General features: G+C 48.0%; 2 protein-coding genes across 5 annotated transcripts in view; both read right to left on the bottom strand.

Annotated features, from left to right (window-relative positions):
• Window positions 1–22,290, bottom strand: part of DHRSX (dehydrogenase/reductase X-linked) — a 615,232-nt gene that overhangs the window by 290,696 nt on the left and 302,246 nt on the right. The window lies entirely within an intron of this gene.
• LOC149457355 (uncharacterized) lies at window positions 15,883–18,465 on the bottom strand. Its single transcript, XM_089683835.1, has one exon. It carries the CDS (start codon window positions 18,457–18,459, stop codon window positions 16,924–16,926), a length of 1,536 nt encoding a protein of 511 aa, XP_089539961.1. The 5' UTR covers window positions 18,460–18,465; the 3' UTR covers window positions 15,883–16,923.

Raw genomic sequence — 22,290 nt, 5'->3', positions numbered from 1 at the left:
AAAACATACTGTCAAGCCAACAAAGGAGTGGCTCAAGAAGAAGCATATTAAGGTCATGGCGTGGCCTAGCCAGTTTCCATACCTTAATCCTATAGAAAATTTATGGAGGGAGCTGAAACTTTGAGTTGCCAAGCAGCAGCCAAGAAGAGTGGACCAAAATCCCTAGTGAGAAGTGTGAGAACCTGGTAACCAGCTAAAAGAAACATTTTACCTCTGTGCTTGCCAACAAGGGTTTCTCCACCAAATACTAAGTCATGTTTTGCTTGAACATCAAATACTTATTTTACTCACTGAACTGCAACTCAGTTTATAAAGTTTGTATCATGTGTTTTTTCTGAATTTTTGGTTGATATTCTGTTTCTATTATTTAAAATACACCTATGATAAAAAAAATGATAGAACCTTCATTTCTTTGTATGTGGGCAAACTTACGAAACCTGCAGGGGATAAAAATAATTATTTTCCACACTGTAACTCCTCTTATCTTGGCTTCACTACTAGTGATACTACGTTGGGCTCAGTATGGTTGGCTTATAGAGCAGACAATAAACTCTGTTCGGTGTGTGCTTTCTGCAATAAAACTGTTTTTTTTACCTTCCTGAAGGTTACAGATATCAAGTCCAGGTGGAATTAAATATACATAACACATTGAAATATGTCAATGCAGCTAATCTGCAATTATTACAGCTGCTTTGGAAGTTTGGTACCTTATTTCACACATAATTAATCACAGAGGCTCGTGTCTACATCCCCTGCAATATGTTATCTCTGTGGATTATTCAGTAAACTTCTAATGGGTTTCTAAAAATATTTATTTCAGCAAATATGATAGGAATGAAGAGACTATAGTCATTTCTGTTGGAGCTGATCTACACCAAATCTATGGCTGTCAGGGTCAATTTTCTGCAACTAACAACAATTATTCACAACATCAATTCACTGTTTATTTTTTCTTACAGATTTACTTTTAGTTGGCATACACAGAATTATAGTCTCCACTGTCTCTTCCGATTTCATCTCTTGACAAAAGGAGGGGGTACAAGTTGTATACATTGCAATACAGGACAAGCAAAAAGAACATTTATTCCCTATGCAAAATGGAGTTCAGGGTTCTTGTTTAAAATAATTTATAGTAGGAACAGTAGAAACATGATAAGAACCAAGTGTATCTTACCTAATATTTCCCCTAATGTTAGAGAATGTAGGACATTGCACTCATCTGCACAAGTCTTTAGTGTCCGTGCAGCCCCTGAGTCCTAACTGACATGAATGGGACTGCATGCATGAAGATGCACTGAACACATGTGCATCCTCATGCCCATGTAGCAAACATGGCCATCACATGGGTGTACACTCAAGTGAACAAGGTCTAACAGTAACATACATACAGTAAATACAGGCCACTGACAGGCTGGGAAAGGCTTTTTATGACAGTGGCAGTGTATACAGGGAGGGGAGAGTGTAAAAAAATATTGAAAGCAGTGTGCACAAGGGAAAAGAGTCAGTGTATACTTTAGGTAAGTGTATATAGGAGGAGTGGATTTAATTTGGGATAATTCCCTAATTGTGATTATTAGTTGTTTTTAATTTCAATAGGTTTTTATTGAGTTTTATAAAGTAAAGTAAAGTAGTACAAACAATGTCAGGCTGTAGCAAGGATAAAATCCACTGTACAAAGCAAACATATAGTAGTTGCAAAACACACAAGAGTAGTTTAGGTTCTCACAATTACTTTTGGAAGATATGCCTACACATTAATCTCAATTGGCATATATATTTCCAATTTCTGTCTGACAGAGATGTACCATTAAAAAGGAATTACCAATAAGTGGAGCAGTTGAAATAGGTAATATTGCTTCATATAGCTTTGTGTCATTTAGATTCCTGTATAGGATGTTGGAGTATGGATTCCCATTTTAGGAGAGGGCGTGATTTGGTGAAAGAACCCTTCTTTTGTTATAAATTATATGAAGTGCTTATACCTTTACATTTGGGTAAAGCTCTGGTCCTAAATAACCAGGCTGTAATGGGTATAAATAGAGGAGTTAAATGGCACCTAAAATACAATTGTAGGAAAGCATGTTAAAAAAAAATCAGTGGGTGGGAAATGTAAAGTTTCCACTAGGAGAGATAAAGGTTTGATGTTTTGATTTTGCATTATGAATAAATGACTTGAATAAAGTTTTTATTCTTGGCTAATGCCTAAAAGAAATATGAGGAGTTAGGAATTGTAAAATGTCCAGAGGAAGAGACACCTGAAGAGTTGGTTTATTAAGGTTGTGAGTTGTTAAAAAAATAATTTCCGAGAGTGCGCATGTGCGGCCGGCGGGAAAGACATGTCCCGCTGAGGCTCCGTCTCCCCGTCGGGTGACAGTGCCCTGAAGCAGCGGGTCCCGGCCCGCAATAAACCAGGAGGGGACCCGGTCCCCATGGTGATCCTCCCAGGGTCCTATCCGCCCTGGTCAGCGGCGGATCCTCTGCGGTAAGTCGGTGAAATCCGACAGAGGACTCCGTCCCTGCAGCGAGCCGTCCATAGGTCCGCCCACCGCTACCCTCGTTACATAGAGCCAGGGGAGAGAAGAGAGAGAGCAGGGGGGCTGAGATTGGAATAACAGCCCCCCCTCCAGTAAAAGCAGCACTATGGTCAAAGGGGCACCCCGGCACCAGGTCCCCCCATCCACCAAAACCATTAAGGAGGCCCTGGCAAAGGCCTCCACAAAGATGGCCACCGCCCCAGCACGTGGAAGCAAGCAGGCAGCAGGGGCATATGCAGCCCTGCAGGATCTGCAGCCCAGCCATCCCTGCACGTCTGAGGGTGAGTCTGACCCTGAACCAGATGTCCCTACACAAGCCCTGACGCCTGACCTTACACCCCCAGACCTGTTGTCACGCTTTGAAAAAATGCTACACAAAGCTTTGAAGCAAACCTCAGACCGCATCACTGCCACACTATCTATAATCCGTGAACTAGGAAAGCGCACTGCGGACCTAGAACAGAGGGTGGATGGTCTTGACGCCTCACTTCAGACACATACGGATGACCTTGATCTCCTGTGTGACGAAAACGCAACTTTATTGACACGACTAGAGGACTTTTAAAACCGAGCATGGCGCTCAAATCTACGTGTCCGGGGCCTTCCGGAAACGATCGTTGATGTACAATCGACAATAACAGCTCTGTTCCAAGAGCTTGCCCCAGCTATCCCAATCGCTAGATTGGAATTGGATAGAGTTCACAGGGCGTTAGCACCACGACGCAATGACGATCCGCCACGCGACATTATAGCCAAGCTTCACTTTTTCCGTACCAAGGAGCAACTTCTACAAGCTGCCCGTAACGCAGAATCTCTACAGTTCCAAGGTCATACCTACCAATTATTCCAGGATGTATGCCCCACAACCATCGCCAAACGCAGGGCTATTAAACCTCACCTACAAGTACTTCAACAACACGCAATACAATATAGGTGGAGTTTCCCTTTTGCAGTGCGATTCCGACACCAGTCCCGGGATTACACCTGCAAGACTCCTGAGGACCTTATAGACACCCTGTGGACCCTGCAACTACATCCCCCAGCGACGCCTTCAGAGAGCGCCAAGCGGAGGTCCACATCCAGCTCGCCACGGAAGTCCTTCCCCACGCGTGCAACTGAAGGTCAATCCAACTTCCACAAGAGAGGGCGTTTTTCGTCTCCGGGCCTACCCTCACAAGACACCATGGACTGAACTATGTCCCATGTTTATCCTTCTTTTTTTCCCCCTTATTTTTATCGCACACACCAAGCGTTATACTCTTTTGGTTATCACTACGGTTAGCACCGTTAGTATTCTCTCTCCCTCTACACGTTAAATCTTGGTTGCCCCACAACATGGGGACTGTTCTGCGCCCCCCCTCCTGGGTTCCATAATAGTTTACATCTGGGACCCTAGGCTTTGACGGCATGCGATGCCATACCCCTACACCCATGAGGTTTCATTAGCACTACTAGTGCCGTCTGAGTCTGGGATTCCCTGATTTTATCGGATGTTTTTCTTTTTAATATACCTGTTTTTTCTGCCGGGACCTTACCACCATTTGGTAATCACATTGCTGTCATCCTTACGGTCCGTGTACCTGCGCACTCCACCTTAGCCCCTGTGTTATTGGTTATTTAATAACACTTGGGCTACTATTGCTCCCTAGCCCACCCTGACTCAGGGTGTCCTTGGGAGCCCACCTTTTACGCCTTAAATGGCCTCTACACCCTTTCTTTCCTGTTACCTCTCTCCTACCGTACCCCTCTTCCCTCCCTCCAACATGACTCCATGACCTTGCTTAACATACTCCGCAACAATCTTATCCTCCGCAGTAATCGTCAGGCTCCACCCTGGGCGGTGGTGCCATGTTATCCAATCCACTATCCGCTTTCCCCATGGGCTCGTTAAATGTCCTTACCCTGAATGTTCAGGGCCTCAATATCCCGCAGAAACGCAATAAGGCTTTCCGAACCTTTGCTACACTTAAAGCCCACGTGGTCTGTCTTCAGGAAACACACTTCACTTCCAACTCCACTCCTAAGTTTTTTGGTCCTCGATATCCTCAGGTCTACACAGCCTCTGCCACTGCTAAACGTAGGGGGGTACTGATTGCCTTCCATCGAACAACACCTTTCATGCCATGCACCGAAATCAAAGACCCAGAAGGTCGTTACCTCCTGTTAGTAGGGCAACTCCTTGATGTAGATGTCACCATTGTTGCATACTACGCCCCAAACGAAGACCCTTTACCATTCCTTTCACACATACTCTCGGTTATAGACCATCATAAACGCGGAACTTTAATTGTTAGCGGAGTCTCTAACAATGTAATATATCCCTTTCTCGACAAATCTCCTCAACTATCTCCTATCCCTGCTTCTAAACAAACCTTCCAAACCATACTACAACGTTATTCTTTGATAGACTCATGGCGAGAACTTAACCCGACCAAACGCCAATACACCTTCTATTCTCACCCCCACTGGTCATTCTCTAGGATAGATCATATTTTTGTCACCACTGCCTCTTCCCCTCGGCTTTTGACCTCTGAAATAATTCCCAATCCCTGGTCTGACCATTGCGCCGTGTTCACATCTATGGCCTCGTTGGCCCCATCCCTCGCTGAATCCTCTTGGATCATTAATGATAACCTACTTGTAAACCCAGCTCACTGTCTAGAAATAGAAGCAGCCCTTAAAGACTACTTCTCTCTCAATCAATCACCTGATATTTCCCCTCTCCTGCTATGGGAAGCGCACAAGCCGGTATTGCGAGGGTTTTGCATTAGCAAAGCATCCTTCTTAAATAAAACCAAAAGGCAGCAATGTCTTCTACTGGAGCAAACCTATGATCGTTCTCATCAAGCCTTCCAGGCGGCTCCTACGCCTGCCAATCGTGAAACCCTGGAGCGATCTAGATTGGCCCTAGATCTCTTTCTCACAGACCAAGCGGAACTCTCACTCCGTAGATCTAGGCACAAATACTATACTAGGGCAAATAAACCCAACACATTCCTGGCTCTTTCACTTCGCAGGCTCGACCAGCTCACTAAACCTATCAGGATACGCACCTCCTCTGGCAACCTCACTAGTAACCCGGAACACATCCTACGGACGTTCCATAAACACTTGTCACAACTTTACTCCTCTTCCACACCTTTCGATCCTGTCAGGGCAGGAGCCGAGGAACGGACAGGCAGGCCTAACAATGTAACGCACTGGCTGACGACAACCACCACCCACAGACCGGAGTCCCTCAGGGCGCGGAGTCTAAGTCCCAGGCTGCCCTTCACCAGGGCCCCTGATGGTGGGGATGGACTTGACGCAGCCAGGAACCAGGTCGCGGCCCCCGAGACACCTCAGCTGCGGTAATGGCCGCCGCCAATGGCGTGTAGCTGGTGGAAGAAACAAAAGAGTAGTCAGACAAGCTGGGGTCAACAACAACAGGACAAAACAGTACAGGACAGCAGACGAGAATCACAGGTCACAAGCCGGGTTCAGCAACAGAGGGTCAGATCTAAGGAGAATACAAAGAATAGTCAAGTCACAAGCCGAATCAGAATACCAGGAGAGTCACGAGAGTCAGAACAGAGTAATAGTAACACAAAGACACAAGACACAAGTGCAAAGAGCATGTGCGGGCCACAGGCTTATATGTCATCAGCCACGCCCCTCTGGGGGGTGGACCTCAGAGACCTGAAGGCATAAAAAGGACTCCCATCATGCACAGCAGAATCCAAGATGGACGCCAGCACATGGAGTAACATAACCTCAGGGAAAAGGTAGGACCTTGACAGTACCTCCTCCTCAAGGGCCCCTCCCCCTCCGCGGTTCAACAAAAGGTTTCTGAGGAAAGCGGGTATGAAAAGCGCGGAGGAGGGCAGGAGCATGGACATCCGCGGAAGGAACCCAGGAACGCTCCTCATGACCATAACCGCGCCAATGAACCAGGAACTGTAATCGACCGCGCACCAATCGAGAGTCCAGTATCCGGTTCACCTCATACTCCTCATGACCGTCAACCCGGACAGGACGAGGCCAAGGCAGAGAGGTAGTGAAGCGATTGCAGATCAGAGGTTTCAACAGGGAAACATGAAAGATATTGGAGATCCGCATCCCAGACGGAAGGGCAAGGGCATAGGCCACCGGATTTACTTTGCGGAGAATGCGGAAAGGACCGACAAAACGGGGAGCTAGTTTGGGTGTGGGCACCCGAAGATTGAGGTTGCGAGTAGACAACCACACCCGATCGCCGACCTGGTATGAAGGAGCGGGCAACCGTCTGCGATCAGCCTGGAACTTTTGGCGCTGAGCTGAGTCCCTCAAGGCCCTCTGGATCTGCCCCCATGAAGAACGCAGGGCAGCAAGATGGTTCTCCACAGCCGGAATGTCCTGTGGTGAGAACCTCTTAGGTAATACTGCGGGTTGGAACCCATAGTTGGCCATGAAGGGCGACATCCCGGAGGAGGAGTTGACCGCCGAGTTCCTGGCAAACTCTGCCCAAGGCAGGAGATCGGCCCAATCGTCCTGATGGTCTGAAATATAACATCGAAGGAATTGTTCTAAGGCCTGATTGGAACGCTCCGCAGCCCCATTGGACTGCGGGTGGTAGGCTGAGGAAAAGGAGAGACTAATACCCAACTGGGAGCAGAAGGCGCGCCAGAATCTGGACACAAACTGACTCCCGCGGTCCGAGACAATCACCTTAGGCAACCCATGCAGGCGAAAAATCTCCCTGGAAAAGACCGTGGCCAGTTCTTGCGCTGTGGGTAATTTCCTGAGTGGAATGCAATGGCACATCTTGGAAAACCGATCGACGATCATGAGGATGACCGTATGACCCCGAGACACCGGGAGGTCTACAATAAAGTCCATCCCTAGATGTGACCAAGGACGCTCCCCATTGGGAATGGGTTGCAGAAGACCTAAAGGGAGATGCCGTGGAGACTTATTCTGGGCACAGATCGAACATGCCGCTACATAAGAGGCAATGTCGGCACGGAGGGTTGGCCACCAGAATAAGCGAGAGACGACCCAACACAGCTGGTTCTTCCCCGGATGCCCGGCAGTTTTGGTGTTATGGTAGGTACGCAGCAGGCGGGTGCGCAATCCCTCGGGTACAAAACATCTACCCTCCGGCCTCCCGGGGGGAGCATCAGATTGGGCCGCCAAAATCTGCTCCCCAAGAGGAGAGGTCAGACTCGTGCGAATGGCAGCCAGGATCTGATCTGGAGGAATAACCGAGATTGGCTCAGAGTCTTCCCTGGACAACTCAGAGTATTGCCGTGATAACGCATCAGCCCTGACATTCTTGGAACCAGGCAAATATGAAACCACATAGTTGAAGCGTGACAAGAACAGAGCCCATCTGGCCTGGCGGGGTGTCAATCTTTTGGCCTCCGAAAGATAAGTCAGGTTCTTATGATCGGTAAGAATGAGGACCGGAACCGCGGAGCCCTCGAGCAGGTGCCTCCATTCCTTGAGAGCCAGAATGATTGCCAACAACTCCCGATCTCCAATCTGGTAGTTGCAATCTGCAGAGGAAAGCTTCCTGGAGTAGAACCCACAGGGAAGCAGGGGTCCATCGGGCGACCGATGTTAAGACAGGAGAGCGCCTACTCCCGTCTCAGATGCATCAACCTCAAGGACGAAGGGCAATCCAGGATTGGGATGAGACAGTATCGGAGCCGACGCGAAGGCGGATTTCAGAGCCTCGAACGCTACGATGGCCTCGGGTGGCCACTCGTGAGGATTACTGCCCTTCTTGGTTAGGTCTGAGAGAGGCTTTGCCAGCGTGGAGAAGTTCCGGATGAACTTCCGATAGTAGTTGGCAAAACCCAAAAAGCGCTGAATGGGCCGAAGACCATTGGGACGAGGCCACTGCAGAACCGCCGAAACCTTGAGGGTCCATGGAGAATCCCTCCACAGAAATGATGTAGCCTAAAAAGGCAACTTGGGATCGATGGAATTCGCACTTCTCAAGTTTACAAAAAAGTTCGTTCTCACGTAATCGTTGCAGCACCTGCTTGACATCCTGGATATGGGACTCCATGGAGGCAGAGTAAACCAGGATGTCATCCAAGTAAACTACCACGCACTGCTGCAACAAATCACGAAGGACATCGTTTATGAATTCCTGAAAAACTGCGGGCGCTTTACACAACCTGAAGGGCATCACCAGGTATTCGAAGTGACCGGTTCTGGTGTTAAACGCGGTCTTCCACTCATCCCCCTGTTTGATCTGTACGAGGTTGTACACCGCCCTAAGGTCAAGTTTGGTAAAGACTGTTGCCCCCTTAAGGCGGTCGAATAACTCAGTAATCAAGGGAATCGGGTAGGCATTCTTAGTGGTGATTCGATTAAGACCCCTATAATCGATGCAAGGCCTCAATTCACCACCCTTCTTCTTTACAAAGAAAAAGCCCGCTCCTGCTGGGGAAGTAGACTTACGAATGTGCCCCCGGGAAAGTGCATCCGCAACGTATTCCTCCATGGCCTTATTCTCCGCAACCGAGAGAGGATACACCCTACCACGCGGAGGAGTGGCACCGGGTTGCAAGGATATGGCGCAGTCGTAAGGACGATGAGCAGGTAAGGCACCAGCGCGTACCTTATCAAACACGTTCTGGTACTCCCCATAATCAGAGGGCAACGCAGAGTCCGAGGAGGCACACAACACCTTAACCGGCCCACGGATGCACCCGGCCCCACACTGTGGAGACCACGAGAGAATCTCGGCTGTTTGCCAATTGAAGGTTGGATTGTGCATCTGGAGCCAGGGATACCCCAAAACCACCGAATAGTGCGGAGAAGAAATCACCTGGAAACAGGCCAACTCCCTGTGAACAGCCCCAATAGCTACTTCCACTGGCACAGTCTCGTGGGTAACCTGCGGTGGTTGCAGGGGCCTGCCATCTATCGCCTCGAGAACCAATGGGGTAACTTGAGCCTGCAGGGGAATGGAGTGCTGGGCAGCAAACGAGCTGTCCATAAACAACCCGCTGGCCCCAGAATCTACCAACGCCTGGGCCGTCACCGAGCCCTCCGCCCAAGAGAGGACAACGGTGATCAGTGGCTTATCTCTGTGGAACGCCGGGGACGAGGAGACTCCACCCAAGATCTGTCCCCGACAGGATCTCAGGTGCGAGCGTTTCCCGGACGGACTGGACAGGACTGCCGAAAGTGCCCACCAAGACCACAGTACAGGCAGCGACCCTCCCGACGCCGAGCGGCCCACTCCCCCTCGGAAAGGCGAGCAAACCCCAGCTGCATGGGCTCACCACCAGACAATCCATCCCCAGGAGGCGTGGGAGGAGAGGGAGGAACGGGTGGGACAGAAAATGCAGGTGCCAGTCGATTGGAAGGCCTCCGCAGGCGTTCCTTGAGTGAAGGCCTCTCCCTGAGCCTGGTGTCAATCAGGATCAGGAAAGAGATGAGCTCCTCCAACACCACAGGCAGTTCCTTGGCTGCAATCTCGTCCTTCAGTGTGTCAGAAAGACCATGGGAAAACGCAGCAACCAGAGCCTCATTGTTCCAACCGACCTCTGCCGCCAGGGTACGAAACTCTATGGCGTACTCGGCCACGGTCCGTGAACCCTGATGCATGGTCATGAGCAGCTTGGCCGCCGAGGTGGAACGAGCCGGTACGTCGAATACCCTACGGAAGGCATCGACAAAAACGGAAAAACCTTGAATCACCGGGTCGTTCCTCTCCCATAAGGGATTTGCCCAGGCCAAGGCCTTGTCTGAGAGTAGTTAAATTAGGAACCCCACCTTTGACCTCTCAGACGGGAAGGCGTGGGGTATTAATTCAAAATAAATACCCACCTGGTTGAGGAACCCACGACACTGACTCGGCTCACCCCCAAAGCGCTGTGGAAGAGGGGCAGAGCCAGTCATACCTCTGGGTGCTGCTGATGCAGCCACCGAGGTGGTGGACGCAATAGGCGGAGAAGCAGCGGGAGAGACCACCGGAGTGACTACCGGCCTAATAGCACCAGGAGCAAGGTGTGCAGTGCGTGCAAGCAGAGTTTGCAACGCCTGAGCGAACTGATCCAACAGGTGATCCTGTTGATCGAGTCTGGCGACTAGCGTTGGGAGCGAAGGCGTGCCTGCACCGTCAGGGTTCATGGCACTTGTGTAATGTCAGGGCAGGAGCCGAGGAACGGACAGGCAGGCCTAACAATGTAACGCACTGGCTGACGACAACCACCACCCACAGACCGGAGTCCCTCAGGGCGCGGAGTCTAAGTCCCAGGCTGCCCTTCACCAGGGCCCCTGATGGTGGGGATGGACTTGACGCAGCCAGGAACCAGGTCGCGGCCCCCCAAGACACCTCGGCTGCGGTAATGGCCGCCGCCAATGGCGTGTAGCTGGTGGAAGAAACAAAAGAGTAGTCAGACAAGCCGGGGTCAAGAACAACAGGACAAAACAGTACAGGACAGCAGACGAGAATCACAGGTCACAAGCCGGGTTTAGCAACAGAGGGTCAGATCAAAGGAGAATACAAAGAATAGTCAAGTCACAAGCCGAATCAGAATACCAGGAGAGTCACGAGAGTCAGAACAGAGTAATAGTAACACAAAGACACAAGACACAAGTGCAAAGAGCATGTGCGGGCCACAGGCTTATATGTCATCAGCCACGCCCCTCTAGGGGGTGGACCTCAGAGACCTGAAGGCATAAAAAGGACTCCCATCATGCACAGCAGAATCCAAGATGGACGCCAGCACATGGAGTAACATAACCTCAGGGAAAAGGTAGGACCTTGACAGACCCCACACAAGCTGATACCCTTTTAACTTCCATTTCTTTCCCGAAACTCTCAGAGTGCCAGTTAGCGGCACTTGAAAGACCCATCTCCCAAGCCGAAACCTTAGACGCTATTAAAAGTCTAAAGCTACGTAAACGCCCAGGGCCAGATGGCTTCTCAGCCACTTACTATAAAAAATTTGCTCATCTCGTTACACCTATCCTCACTAATGCTTATAACGCTTTACTATCTGGCCAAACCTTCAACCATGAAACAGTGCAAGCGAACATTTCAATGATCCCAAATCCCAAATTCTGATGACACGCAGTGTTCCAACTATAGGCCAATCTCTCTCCTTAACATTGACATCAAACTGCTAGCAAAAGTCCTTTCTTCACGTCTTAACCTGTATATTGGCTCTTTAATTCATAATGACCAAGTGGGCTTTATCCCAACTAGGCAAGCGGGAGATAACATCAGACGTGCATCCCTTTTGGCAAACTTAGCAAGATCCCGTAATATTCCCGCATATTTCCTGTCCCTAGATATCCGGAAAGCATTTGATACAGTCTCATGGCCATACCTCGATTATATTTTGCATCGGTGGGGTTTTGGCCCACATTACTTAACCTGGATCTTCTCGCTGTATCGAGAGCCTTCGGCCAGAATTAGGTATCTGGGGCACAGGTCAGCTCAGTTCCCGATCTCCAGAGGCACAAGACAGGGCTGCCCTCTGTCCCCCTTGCTCTTTGCTCTGGCTATAGAGCCCCTAGCCCTCTTAATTAGAGCTAACCCAGATGTCAGGGGACTCGAGATAGGGGGCACACACCATAAGTTATGTCTCTTTGCGTATGACGTCTTGCTCTTTCTCATGTCACCGTTGACTTCTTCACCCTCCCTACTCCGGCTTCTCGAGGCGTTTGGCGCGCTTTCTGGTCTAATAATAAACCCGAATAAATCTACAGCACTCAACATTTCTCTCCCCCCTAAAGAGTTGACGCATCTGAAACAGATTTTACCATTCCCTTGGTCACAGTGTCATATCCCTTTCTTGGGAATCAAACTGACCCCTAAGTTATCAGGCCTTTACGCAGCTAACTATCTCCCGATGCTAAACCATCTCTCTGCCCTTATGTCCAAATGGTCTTCCCTCCCTCTCGCATGGCTAGGCAGAATAGCAGTTATCAAGATGTTAATCCTCCCAAAAATTCTATATCTGTTTAGAGTCCTTCCAGTCCCAGTCCCCCCTCATTACCTCCGCACACTGCAGTGTCGCATCTTTTCCTATGTATGGGGCAATACTCGCCCTCGTATACCCCGCTCCACCCTTTACCGCCCTAAGCTCGCTGGAGGTCTAGGCCTACCCGACATCAGCAAATATTATCAAGCAGCGCATTTAGCCCAATTACCTAAGTATCATGCAACCTTTGAAATCCCTCAATGGGTTGCGCTTGAATCAATAGAATGCGATCCCCTATCCAACGCTAACCTACTCTAGTTGAGGCCGATACACCGCCGCTCTATAACCAACCCCATCACTTCTCATTTTTTATCCTTATGGGATAAATTGAAAACCCGTTAACTCCTCCAATCACTACATAATCCTATGCTCTCGTTTCTACGAAACCCAGCTTTTCCCCCGGCGTGGCAGACACCCCGTTTATTCAAAGCCTGGTCCTCTGCTAATTTGCTCCGTACGCATCACTTCCTACAGAGGAATAAGTTTAAATCCTTTGCCTCGCTGCGGGAAACGCATAGCCTCCCGGCCTCTGAGATATTTAGATACTTGCAGCTACAACACTTTTACGCCCCATACGCTACAATAACCAATCGGCCAGACACCATGTCTATCTTTGAACGAGCGTGTTGCAAAGACCCTCATAGACGTGGGCTTATCTCCTGCTTATACTCACTCTTCGCCGCTTCGACCACCACGTCCCCCCCTCTATATACCCATAAATGGGAAGTGGATCTAGGTAAGAAATTCGACCCGTCTGATTGGGACCACATTTGGGCCAACACAAAATCGTCTTCGCAGAACGTTGTAGCATTGGAAACGAATTATAAAGTTTTAACCTGCTGGTACTTGGTCCCAGCAAGAATCGCAAAATTTACCCCTAATTACTCGCCCAACTGTTTCAGAGGCTGTGCGGATCTGGGAACACATTACCATATATGGTGGGACTGTCCTGTAGCCCGAACCTTTTGGGATGAAATTTTTACCATGATATCTACATTTAGCACTATCACTATACAACCAGACCCAACAACAGCCCTACTCAACCAATGCCCTTCTGGCATCTCCAACTCGCAATTTAAGCTCCTTATGCAAGTCACGACAGCGGCTAAACAGGTTATAGCAAAGTCTTGGAAATCCCCTACTCTTAGTGTCGCGGCCATCAAAACCAGAATAACACAAGCCATGATACACGCAAAGGTGGAAGCCACAGTTCTTGACACGATCCCTAAATTCCTGCGCATATGGAGCCCTTGGGTAGAGCATTTCCTTCCGTCTAACTTTGACGAATCACTGCTTCTCCCTTGAGTTCAGTACTGTACGCCAAGGATATGGTCCATAACCCCTCGTGCGTAGCGGGTAGAGGCTGTTGTGAACTTGATGAATGTTCATGGAGTCATGGTTGTTGTTCTTCTTCCCCCCCCCCCCCTTCCGCCCCTGTCTGACCCCCTCCAGAATTCCCCCTATTTCTTCAATGCACTTGGGAGACATTACCATGATTGACTGATACCATCTTGTGATCTGTCATTGATTTTTATTTACCTGTTTCCGTTAGAAATGTATAGGCGTTAATGCCTTGACCCTCATTCATTTTATTATATTCTACTGTCACATTAATGCCTAGTATATATTAACAATGTCTCCTTGTTTGTGTCATCCCGGTTTATTGTTAATAAAATTGTTTGAACAAGAAAAAAATAATTTCCATGCCTGGAGTGTTGCTGCAATAGTGGGATGAGATGTATAATATGTGAATTTAGTGGCTGAGTGAGCTAAAAGTAAACATTTCAAAGGTCCTTGGTCAACATACTTTGTTCAGTGGTGCACCATGTCTTATCCAGACTAATATTTGACCTGCTCGAGTACTGCTGTGATGTAATAGTCTTTAAAGTGTTACTAAACCCAAGACCCTGCATTCACTAAATCTGGTCTCCCACAGTACACACAACATGGAAGTGCAAGAAGTTTAGTGAATATAAACTGCTAAATATCTTTTCTCATCAGCAATTAGAGCAGTTTTGTTACTTCAGCTGAGCACTGGTTAAAGCTTGCAGGAGGAGTTTTCTCTAGGAGAATGGAAATCCCCTGACCACCACAGTGAGTATAACAAGCATGCTTTACTGCATATACAGACTGATTTTACTGTTGTGGGTTTAGTAACACTTTACCGTCAGGTAGTCCCATACCTCCAGCTTTCCTCCGTTTTATAAGAAGCTTGAGTACAGCAAGCTCTCTTACTCTGCCATATAAATTTGCATAGCATACTTTGAATTGTTTTAAAAAATGAAGCCGGCACCGGAATTGGCAGGGCACGAAAATAGTAAAATATTTTGGGGAGGATAAGCATTTTAAATGCGCCTAGTCATCCAGACCAAGATAAATAAAATTTTACCACCTTATCTAGATCATGTTGTGTTTGTGTTAATAAGGGAGCATAGTTTACTTGATAAAGTTTTGATAAGGAAGTAAATAATTTAATGCCAAGATATGAGAGTGGTTCATGTGTCCAGGTAAAAGGTAATAGCCTCTGTAATTTTGAGGATATTGTTGTGTGGGTTCCAACAATCATAATCTGCAATTTAGCTTCATTAATTTTATAAGAGACACGGTTAAATAGTTGTAAAACTTCATGTGTGGCAGGCAAAGATATTTCTGGCTTTGACAGTGTCAGTATTACATCATCGGCAAAATATGGGATATGGTATGGATAGAGTTGTTAATTTTGATTCCTGACACTTTAGGATGTTTCCTGAGTTTTTCGGCTAGTGGCTCGATTAGGAGAGCAAAGATAAGGGGTGATAGGGGCAGCCTTGGCATGAGATAGCATGCCTTCTGAGAAAACTTTGGCAAAGGGGGTGGTATATAGTACAATGATAGCTGAATGAATGTTGCTAGTTAGGCCAAATTTGGTCATAGTTTGGAACAGATATCCCCAATGAATTTGGTCAAATGTCTTTTTTGCATCCAACATGAGAGCAGAGAAGGCACTTTGTGCTGTAGGGCATGGTGGAGAATGTTAATAACTCTATGAATGGAGTTTGGGGCTTGCCGTCCTCCTATACAACCCACTTGGTCAGCCTTGATTAAAGGGAAAAAAATTTGCAATTCCTTTGACTATAATTTTAGCGTAAATTTTTAAATCTGTGTTGCAAAATTTCTGAGATTGATTGGGCTCTTTCCCTGGTTTTGGAAGAGTAATGACAGTGGTGCATAACATTTCAGGAAGAAAGGAGGTCGAGGCCACAGCAGCATCGAATATCCTCACTAAGTTTGTGTCTTGGACTCGGTCACTTACAGACCATTTACCGTGATCTACCAGTGAGCCAAATTAATATGAGAATACGTGCACGTGGAAGTAAGACACTGACACTTCGCAGTTTGCCAACTTCCTAAAATTCTGTTTTATTGAGGAACTAACAGTATCATTTATAGGGCTTATGATGCAGGCAAAGCATATACATTGATTGGGTGAAAAGTCCACTGGGTTTCTGCGTGTTCGTCCATCCGTGTTGATATCTTCCAATCATTGTCCCCAAAGAGACTCATTCCCTTTTATGGGGGTTGTTTACATTAAAAGATACTTTTCTCCTAATGAGTCACCAAGGGTGAGACTCCGGATGAAGGCGCCATCTTAATTATCATCATTGTTCCGTCACCCTATATCTGATTGTTTACTTAAGAGAGTAAGGAATTTAAAGAGCAAGATACAGACAGTAGCAAGACTATAAAATTGTCATTTTACTGATCATCTAATAAAACGTGGACTGTCTATCACAATCCACTACAATCCCCCCTTAAAATGGCTATTTTATTCCTGACTGTCCCTATGTCTTCTGATGTCCTAACTGCCTGGTGGCCCTCCCTCTGGAACTCTTTTAAGACGCATATAGAGCCCCTGAGTGGCTAATCCATCCCTAGAGTCTCGATACGTCCTGAGAAGGCCACAGTCAGGCACTGTCTTTCCCTGTTTATAGTTGTCTGTTAGGGGGGGGAAATTTGTAGCATTCCCCTTTTTTTTTTTTTATAAGTCTGAAATATGATGATCAGGGGCCATGGTCTGTAAGGGAGTATAGGATTCCTTTTCTTCACGGGGGAGTTCAACATTGTTATAGTTCAGGAATGTAGGGGTGATCTCGTTCACAGCTTTCCCTATTAGCCTCTTAATGCAAGGGATCACACAGCAGGCGACTATTGCCATTAGAATGATAATACCCAGGATAACCACCCCTGCGTGGGCGAGGGCTTTCTGCCAGCCACTCAGCCATCCAAACCACTGATCCCAGGGATGTGTAATACCTGAGTTTTCCTTAAGCTCATTTGACAGGTCCTCCAACCTCTTGATGGCCAGTGTCACCTTCCCATTTGGGCCTGTGTTATCTGGGATATACGTACAGCAGGTCATGGTCTTTGGTATCATTTTACAGACCCCCCCCTTTTTCAGCTAATAACATATCAAGTGTCATACGATTTTGAAAGACCATGTTAGAAGTAGCCTCCAACTGCTCTGCTATCCCCTTTAAGGCATCTCGTGTGTAGTTTACAAATCGTTGTTGATTATAGTAGATGTAGTTTATCCAATCTACATTCTTGTTCTCAGTGATGAAGAGGAATAGGGATTCAAATCCCGCGGCCACCTGGTCTCTGGCCTTGAATTCATCGGGTACCCCCATTGGGACTCCTATCGCATCTATATAGACATGGGGGTCAAAACTCCCTTGTGGGGCACTTCGTTTGTGCTTGGTTGCATGGAGGGGGTTAGGCGGCCCCTTAAGTAATGGATCTGAGAGGATGTGCAATGGCATTATGGCATTGGCAAGGGTACATTCCCCTCTCCATTTCCCCATCAGTCGGGTCCTAATCTTCTGATCACCACAGATCCAGAATATATCCCCCAATGACATGACCTGGTTCTGGGTGAGATCTGACCGGGCTGTACTATAAGCAGCACAGAATCCCTTTGTGAAGTTCCCAAGAAACCTTCCTCCTCCCTCATAGTTGGCATAGCAGGTATAATTACCGGGATATATGGTTAAACCATTTGGGGCCTTTTCGTCTCCTTGGATTAAGGGGTAACGCTTCTTCCAGTCCTCACATAAAGACTGGTTCGTAGAGATGTTAGTATACAGGCTTAAGACACACTCCTCTATGGAATCTGGTAGGGTTAGTGGCACCGTCCCCAGATGTGGTCTGGCATGCCCACACACATAGCAGTTGGACTTATTATGCGAGTTTGCATTGTATCTCATCCATTCTAACCACAGATTAGTGTCTGAGAGGCCGGTTTCTACTGCTATAGTATCTTCGTATGTAGGGTTTGCTATGGCCACCATCTCTGCCAACGTTTTGATCTTTGGCATAAGTGGGTTATAGGTGGGAGCAGTATCTCTGGAAGATTTCCATCGGTTTGATCTATACATATCCCTTATCCAGAATTGTCCCATCACTCCCCCATGTCCCCAGTATCCCAACCAGTAAAGCCCCTCATCTCCTGGGCTGGGGTTCTCTATGGTGAGGGTGAGTGGCATAGTTCTCCCTGTTGGGTTTTCATATGAACATGTGCCTTTTTTAAATATAGTCAATCTATCAATTAGGCTCTTCCCATTTTTATCTTTGCGGTTTAAGGCACTTAGCGGTTTATACCCCCAGTCAGGCCCCGTATTCCATCCTACTGAGCCCCAGTATCTGCATTTGTCTCCCCAATAGTCATCCGTCACACATATATATATACTACTGGAGTGATCCTGATACGTAGTACACTGCCAAGGTTGTTTCGGACAAGGCGCTATGAAGCAGAAGTCAAAGGCAAAAGTGGCCACACGGGTGTTGGAAGAATTGTACCAAAATGTTATCAGGCCACTCTGTTCGGGTGTCCCACCTTCCCTTGTGATTGCCACTCTTTGTCCCCTACCCATTCCCGAAAGCACATACAAAAGGATATATGTGTATAGTCTCATGTTCTAGTTGTCTTCTGGGGGTGCAACTTTCTTGCAGTGAGAGGCGTGGATCCAGGTACTCTTTCCTTCTAGCTTCACTGAGGTGGCCGTCACCAGAAGCACCTGGAAGGGACCGTCATATCTGGGTTCCAATGTATGTTTCCGCAGAAACTTCTTGACCACGACCCAGTCTCCAGGTTGCAAAGTGTGCGTTCCAGTGTCCGCCTCAGGATCTGGAATGGAGGAGAAAACTTGCGCATGGATATTAGTCAACACACGTGCCAAAGATATCACATACTTTGTCAATGAGTCAGACTGCAACTGTAATTGTTGAGGATAGTAGGTACCCAGTCTAGGGGCGGACCCAAACAAAATCTCATAGGGAGACAACCCATGACTTCCCCTTGGTGTGTATCTAACGCTGAAAAGAGCAATAGGCAAGCTGTCCGGCCATCCCATGCCTACCTCTTGGGCCATTTTTAACATTCTTGACTTCAGGACCCCATTTAGGCGCTCTACCTTCCCACTACTCTGGGGATGATAGGGTGTGTGAAACGCAAGTGTGACCCCCAGAGCCCCCCAGATCTCTTTCGTGACATTGGCAGTAAAAGCCGGTCCCTGATCGCTTTCAACCACCTCGGGCACTCCGTATCTGCAGACTATCTCCGTGAGCAGCTTCTTGGCAGTGGTTCTTGCCGTCTGGTTGGTTACTGCGAATGCCTCTGGCCATCCTGAGAACATATCCACCACCACTAGGGCATATTCAAATCGTCCACTTTTTGGCATCTGGATATGATCTATCTGGATCCTCTGAAATGGATATAGTGCCCTGGCCAGATGCTCGCTTGGAGGTTTCTCAGGTCTTCCAGGATTGCACTTGGCACATACAACACAAGACTTACAGAATCTGTCTGTGTAAGCCGTAATTCCGGGTGCCACATAGTATTTACTGATCAAAGAGTTCATTAGCATCTTGGACAGGTGTGACGCTCCATGTGCCCACTGCACTGTTGCCGGATATAAGGATCTGGGAAGTAAAACCTTCTTCCCCACCACCCACAATCCTTTGTCCTCAACTGCTCCTTTCTGCATCCATTCCTTCCTTTCTTCTTCTGAAGCATTATACTGGGCTTCCTGGAGTTGGTTGTCCTTGGGCTGATGAATTAGCACAGGCATCACCTCACTGCACATCTCTTCATCCTCTTCCTGCTCCCTGACCGCAGCTTGCTTAGCAGCCATGTCTGCCAGATGATTTCCTTTTGCTTCCATAGTGGTCAATTTACCGTGGGCCTTCACCTTCAGTATGGCCACTTGGGCTGGTAGTAAAAGTGCTTCCATAAGGTGGTTGATCGCCTTTCCATGCTTTACAGGAGTCCCAGCTGCCGTGAGAAAGCCCCTCATTTTCCAGATTAGGCCAAAATCAAGTGCAACCCCCAGTGCATATCTGGAGTCCGTGTAAATGTTAGCTGTCTTTCCTTTTGTTAATTCACAGGCTTTGGTGAGGGCCCTTAGTTCAGCCTCTTGTGCAGACATAAAAGGTGGAAGAGGTCTAGCTTGCAGTACCATTGTGTCGGTAGTCACAGCATATCCAGTGTGGTAGGTGCCAGCATTATCTGCAAAGCGGGATCCATCCACAAAAAGTATTAAGTCAGGATTTGATAGGGGCGTATCATGGACTGTTGGTAGGTGTGTAGTTTCTGCCTGCATAAGTTCCAAACAGTCATGTACCACATCCTCTGGTGCCACGTCTTTGGTGTCTTCTTCTGCTTCGTCTACCCCCCCCCCTGGAAGAGGGAGAAGAGTTGCAGGGTTTATCTGGGTGCATCTGACCAGGGTGACATGATCAGGTAAAAGAAGGGAGCCTTGCAGTCGCAGATGCCTGGCGGCAGATAGATGTTTTGGTTGGGTTTGGTTCAGTATTGCGGTAATGTCATGGGGGGCCAGAAGTGTGAGTGGATGTCCTAAGACCAAATCTGCCGTTTTATCCAGAAGAAGATGAGCAGCAAAAACAGCCCTCAGACAGGAGGGACCACCTCGTGCAACCGGGTCTAGCCTGCAGGAGTAAAAACCCAGAGGCCGGAGGCGACCCCCATGGCGTTGTGCCAGAACTCCTGTTGCATGACCCTGTCTCTCAGCCACAAAAAGCTTGAAGGGCTCATCATAATCTGGTAGACCTAATGCAGGTGCAGTGGAGATGGCTTTTTTCAGGCGATGGAAATCAAGTACAGCTTCTTCTGTCAGGGAAAAGGGTTCAGATTTCAGGGCATCATAAAGGGACTGCATCAAGACGGAAGCTTCTGGGATCCAGGAACGACAATAGGAAACCAACCCTAGAAAAGCATGCAGGGTTTTTGGTCCCTGAGGTATTGGGACATTCTGGATAGCCCGTACTCTATCCGGTGTGAGGTGACGAGTGGCTTGGGAAATGCAATGTCCCAAGAAAATGACAGAAGTTTGGCACCACTGTAACTTGTCCTTAGAAACCTTGCAGCCCTGTTCAGCCAAGTGGTGGAGGAGGCTCAGAGAGGCGATTTTTCCTTCAGAATGGTTGGTGGCACATAGGAGCAAGTCATCCACATATTGGAGCACTATGACTTCCGGGTGTGACTGTTGCCAGGTGCTGAGGATAGATGTCATGGCCTTTGTAAATTGGCTTGGCGAATTTTGGGCCCCTTGGGGCATAACTCTCCAGGTATACTGTCGGCCAGCATGGGTAAAGGCGAAGAGATACATGCAAGAGGGGTCCAGCGGAACACTGAAGAAGGCATTGGCCAAGTCAATAACTGTGAACACTTGGGCTGTGGGAGGTACCCCTGCAAGCAGGGTGTGGGGGTTTGGTACAATGGGGGTTTCCAAAATAGTTGCCTCATTGACTGCTCTCAGATCTTGAACCATGCGATATTTGGTGGGCTCACCTTTTGGAGTTTTTTTCTTCACTGGGAAAAGGGGTGTATTGCATGGGGACACACAGGGAATTAATGCCCCATTTTCCAGAAGTATATTGACTTGTTTGGAGATGGCGTCCATCTGGGCTTGCTTCAGAGGATATTGAGGCTTCCGTGGCAATGGTGCTCCAGGCTTAAGCTGGACTAACACTGGAGCAACTTTCAGATGGCCAATATCCTCAGGGCCGGTGGACCAAAGAGTGAGTGGCAGCTCCTGTAAGGCCTGTTCTACATGGTCTGGCAAGGGGTGGCCTGAAACTTCCTGTAGAGACATCATCAGTGGTAATGAACATAGAGCCGAGGTGTCTTCCTCTCCCAAGGGGGTGGAGAGCTGAATGGTGCCATCTGGTTGGTAGGATATAGTTGCTTGCAACCTGGACAAGACATCAGCTCCCAGCAGATTCAACGGGCAAGTATTTGACACCACAAAACGAGACAGAAGATTGGGTAAGGTGCCGATATGTAGAGGTTTTGTAAGCCAACTGCGTTGTGGGCAGCCGTCTACTCCAACGCAGGAAACATCAATGTTTGAGAGGTATGTTTCATTGGGTAAATCTTCTCTCCGCAAAACGCTTCTGGCTGCACCTGTGTCCACTAAGAATTGTGTAGGATGTCCCTCGATGGGGACAGTGACCTTTGCTAGGGGCCCACTAGCACAATATCCGTGAGAAGAAACTGTCATAAGGGGAGTGGACACAGGTTTGCCCCTGTCCTATTGGAGAAGGTTTAGATGTTCTTGGGTAGGACCTGTGCGTGGGGGTCCTGGAAGCGGTGGAGGTGGTGGCATTGCAGACTCTTCCCACCCTGAGTTGTAGTCATTGGGTCGTCGTGAACGTCTGGGAGCTCTGCATTCCCTTCTGAAATGTCCTGGTTTTCCACAGTTGAAGCAAATAAGTGGGTTTCTTCT

This window comes from Staurois parvus, unplaced genomic scaffold (genome assembly GCF_062004578.1).
Source record: "Staurois parvus isolate SC_StPar_1 unplaced genomic scaffold, SC_StPar_1.0 ptg000324l, whole genome shotgun sequence".
Classification (NCBI taxonomy): Eukaryota; Metazoa; Chordata; class Amphibia; order Anura; family Ranidae; genus Staurois; species Staurois parvus.
Note: the sequence above shows the minus strand (reverse complement) of the source record. Positions and strands in the feature narration are given on the sequence as shown.

Bases quoted from the DNA above. Each gene is read 5' to 3' on its own strand.
- LOC149457355 (XM_089683835.1), bottom strand. From the start codon at position 18,459: ATGAGACTATACACATATATCCTTTTGTATGTGCTTTCGGGAATGGGT.